The sequence below is a fragment of the Sinocyclocheilus grahami genome, unplaced genomic scaffold (assembly GCF_001515645.1).
Source record: "Sinocyclocheilus grahami isolate Dianchi unplaced genomic scaffold, SAMN03320097.WGS_v1.1 scaffold1113.1, whole genome shotgun sequence".
NCBI lineage: Eukaryota > Metazoa > Chordata > Actinopteri > Cypriniformes > Cyprinidae > Sinocyclocheilus > Sinocyclocheilus grahami.
In genome coordinates this window covers 137,306-142,178 of record NW_015506292.1, presented here as the reverse complement: position 1 = coordinate 142,178, position 4,873 = coordinate 137,306, and the positions used below count along the sequence as shown (strand labels likewise).

Sequence of the window (4,873 nt, the reverse complement as noted above, 5' to 3'; positions counted from 1 at the left end):
GGGGATAGTGAGTGAGAGAGAGTTGCAGTGGCGCATGCAGGAGGCGGGAGTGAGGTGTGTGTGTGTGTGTGTGTGTGTGTGTGTGTGTGTGTGTGTGTGTGTGGAAAGAGAAAGGAAGCATGCAGTACATGATTTATGACTCTCATTGTGCTGTCACAGGACGTGGGTCAGTCTTGTTAACCTGCGGGCGTCTTTCTCCTGGAGGAAGCAGAGCGTTGTGACGCCCGTCGCTGCCCTTGGCCGCTCTCATCACACACACACACACACACACACACACACACACACACACACACTAACACATATACACACACACTCCCTCCCTAACACACACACACACACACACACCCTCACACACACACACACACACACACTCACACGCACTCACTCCCTAACACACACACACACACACTCACACGCACACACACACACTCAAACACACACTCACACTCACACACACTAACACACACACACACACACACACACAAACACACACACACACACACACACACACACACACACACACACACACACACACACTAACACATACACACACACACTCACTCCCTAACACACACACACACACACTCAAACACACACTCACACTCACAAACACACAAACACACACACACACACACACTCTCTCACACACACAAACGAATGAGAGTCTCCAACAAAACGTGTTTCACACCGCTTCACAGGCCGATATTTAATCTAAAGGGGCAAAATGTAAAATAATACGATTTGCTGAGCCAATCTGGGCTAATAAGCAGAGAGAGGCGTGATGAACGAGAGGAGCGGAGAGGAGCCACCGCTAGCAAGCACACATAAAGCCTGATGCAGTCTGACACGAAACAGAGGCAAGAGAGGAAATCAGAGCAAGATTTACAGCTCAACACTCGTTCTAATGACAGAACTCATATATAACACACACACACACCGGCTCTGATCCAAAACTAGTGAAACGCCGACACAAACGACTGCCGAATAAGATCTTCTTCTTTTGCATTTACAGTAAAAAATATATTTTAGGCTGCTTGATTTTCTTAATTCACCCATCATAACATCCTTTACAGTACAAAAAGAGCTTTTACTGAAACTAAACAGCACATTCTGAACTTGTGTAACTTTTATTTTTTTATTTTTTTTATTTTTTACATAAACAAATATAACAATTAGAAGAAATGTTATGCATGTTGAACTTCTGCAAAAGAACTGATTTTGCCAAACAGCAAATGCATGTAAAAAAACATTTGCTTAATTACTAATTTTAATCTAATGCAACGTATTTGTTTTTTTTTACTAAATTAACAATTAGATAGAAGTGTTTCACACCGCTTCACAGGCCGATATTTAATCTAAAGGGGCAAAATGTAAAATAATACGATTTGCTGAGCCAATCTGGGCTAATAAGCAGAGAGAGGCGTGATGAACGAGAGGAGCGGAGAGGAGCCACCGCTAGCAAGCACACATAAAGCCTGATGCAGTCTGACACGAAACAGAGGCAAGAGAGGAAATCAGAGCAAGATTTACAGCTCAACACTCGTTCTAATGACAGAACTCATATATAACACACACACACACCGGCTCTGATCCAAAACTAGTGAAACGCCGACACAAACGACTGCCGAATAAGATCTTCTTCTTTTGCATTTACAGTAAAAAATATATTTTAGGCTGCTTGATTTTCTTAATTCACCCATCATAACATCCTTTACAGTACAAAAAGAGCTTTTACTGAAACTAAACAGCACATTCTGAACTTGTGTAACTTTTATTTTTTTATTTTTTTTATTTTTTACATAAACAAATATAACAATTAGAAGAAATGTTATGCATGTTGAACTTCTGCAAAAGAACTGATTTTGCCAAACAGCAAATGCATGTAAAAAAACATTTGCTTAATTACTAATTTTAATCTAATGCAACGTATTTGTTTTTTTTTACTAAATTAACAATTGGAAGAAATATTATATATTTTTAGATTCTGCACAAAATGCATGTAAAAGTTGACTTTGGCGCCAGCTTCATTAAGTTAATTGTCACTAACATACAAGAAAAAACAGCTAAATAATTCATTTGTCATAAGAAAATATATATTTTTGTAATAAAAATACTGGAAAATTCAGTTTCATGGCCAGTAAGAAACACTGGTAACACTTTACAATAAAGTTTACTAACAACTTTATTTAACATGAACTAAGAATGAAAAACACTTCTACAGCATTTATTAATCTTAATGTTAATTTCAACATTTACTAATGCATTATTAAAATCAAAAGTTGTGCTTGTTAATATTAGTTAACGCACTGTGAACTAACATGAACTAACAATGAGCGACTGTGTTTTCATTAACTAACATTAACAAAGATTAATAAATACTGTAATAAATGTACTGTTCATTGTTTGTTCATGTTAGTTAATACATTAACTAATGGAGCCTTACTGTAAAGTGTTACAGAAACATGGTAAATTATCTTAATTTCCCTAATAAAACATCCTCTACTGTTCAAAAAGAGCTTTGACTGCAAACTAAACTACAAAATTACACATTCTGAACTTATGCAGCTTTCTTTTCTTTTGTAATTGCTTTTTTTCATTTTCTTTGCAAAGACAAAATTAACAATTGGAAGGAATATGCCCTTTTATATTCATGCCACTTAATTTCCACTGTGGATCTGAGGAACTAGTTGATATCATGGTCTGTGGAGACCAGCGTGCCAAATATATGGTGCATAAAGACATTCGACTGAATGTAAGCTGGATATTACACGACCTCCAGAGAATTATGAGCGTTCTCCATCACCGTCTATGAATTATTGAGTGGTAATGAAAACTCACGTTTGACCACCAGAGCTCCGTAACTGGATGCTCCGACTCCTTTCTCAGAGCGCACGATGCAGCGGTAGCGGCCCGAGTCTTCTTTGGTGGTGTTGACTATGTCAAAGGTGGCTGTGTAGCGTCTGGAGTTCACAGGTTTGGTGTCTTTCATAGGAGCCTCGCGTCCTTTGATGCCCTGAGAATAGAACACAAGCGCAACCGAGTGAACGATTGCAGTAAAGAGCATTAAACAGCCGAGGACCAATCGACACACATGATTTCTCTCTGAAAACAGCATTTATTTTGTTGTCATTTCCAAATATAGCTCACTCCAAAATGAATGTTTACTGTAGATATAGATCCAGCTCTGAAGACTCTAATTCAGTATGTTAGTTAATATTTCAGAAGACAATTCTGTGCTTTCTGAAAAGTCAATGGAGGATTTACAAACGTATCTAGAATATCCAATAGAGCAGTTGACACAGTATGTGTGTGTGTGTGTGTGTGTGTGTGTTTGTGTGTGTGTGTTTATACCGGTTAATCAGTGTGTGACAACACCGGTAATACTGGTATCACCGCGGGGGCGTTCCCTCTTTTCCTCGTTTTCCTCGTTTTCCTTCGCTTTTAAATAGCTTGTAAAAGCAGCGTGTGCGCATTTTACTTTCACTTTCAAATAGCGCCAATTCGGCGTAAAGCAATTGTTAATTTTTAGTTTGTTTGAATTTTCCATCTTTTACTTTCACTTTCAAATAGCGCCAATTCGGCGTAAAGCAATTGTTAATTTTTAGTTTGTTTGAATTTTCCATCTTTTACTTTCACTTTCAAATAGCGGCTATTCGGCATCAATTGCATGAACGCAACAATAAAATACAACGTCAAACTCACTTTAGCCTACACATAAAACATAGAGCTTTTATTAACAAAACAAATAAAAATACACCATGCTATAGGGCAGGCTATGCCTAATATAAAATAACAAATAACTTACATAAAGTTTAAATAGGTAGCCTATACAGAACTGGAAATAAGTAAACGTATAATATATAACCAAATAAATAAGAAACGTAGAAAGTTTATTAGCAAAACAAGTAAGAAAGCTTGGAGGCACGGCATACACCTTGATGTAAAAAAAATAAATAAATGACACAAAGTTTAAATAAAGTAAAAATCAGCAAACAATGTGGAACCAATTAAATAAGAAATTAATGTTTACAAAAACGTCCAAAATCAGCTTAGATGAACGGCAAAAGTCAACAGGCTTTTCAAAATCCAAAATACTGGCAAACAGTTGCTTTTGCATCTCGTTTCGAAACTAAATCATCCGCGATTGTCTTGTCTCTCTCTCGCCTCACTCTTCTGGTCTGTCTCGTCTCGCTCTTCTTGTCCGTCTCGCCTCACTCTTCTGGTCCGTCTCGCCTCACTCTTCTGGTCCGTCTCGCCTCACTCTTCTGGTCCGTCTCGCCTCACTCTTCTGGTCCGTCTCGCCTCACTCTTCTGGTCCGTCTCGCCTCACTCTTCTGGTCCGTCTCGCCTCACTCTTCTGGTCCGTCTCGCCTCACTCTTCTGGTCCGTCTCGCCTCACTCTTCTGGTCCGTCTCGCCTCACTCTTCTGGTCCGTCTCGCCTCACTCTTCTGGTCCGTCTCGCCTCACTCTTCTGGTCCGTCTCGCCTCACTCTTCTGGTCCGTCTCGCCTCACTCTTCTGGTCCGTCTCGCCTCACTCTTCTGGTCCGTCTCCTCTCTCTTCTGGTCTGCCTCGCCTCCCTCTTCTTGTCTGTCTCGCCTCGCTCTTCTGGTCTGTCTCGCCTCACTCTTCTGGTCTGTCTCGCCTCACTCTTCTGGTCTGTCTCGCCTCACGCTTCTCGTCAGTCAGCTCGACTCACTAGAGAAATTAAATCAGATCTGTGATGCGACTGTCGTTCGGCACGCTGCATTGAGCAGCCGCGTTCAGTTTTTAATTGTAGTGTCTGTTCTTTCACTGAACTAAATTATTTTTATTACTATAAAAATCAAAACGACGGTGGGGGTCGGTGCCGCGGTGGGCAAGTGACGTAACC

The 4,873-nt window shown here is 39.9% G+C and overlaps 1 protein-coding gene across 1 annotated transcript in view; it reads right to left on the bottom strand.

Moving 5' to 3' along the window:
- LOC107566921 (receptor-type tyrosine-protein phosphatase mu-like) overlaps positions 1-4,873 on the bottom strand; it is a 181,706-nt gene that overhangs the window by 162,789 nt on the left and 14,044 nt on the right. Inside the window, exon 4 of the mRNA XM_016252498.1 lies at positions 2,839-3,013. Within this exon, the coding sequence (XP_016107984.1) occupies positions 2,839-3,013 (175 nt within the window). The remainder of the gene's footprint in view (positions 1-2,838; positions 3,014-4,873) is intronic.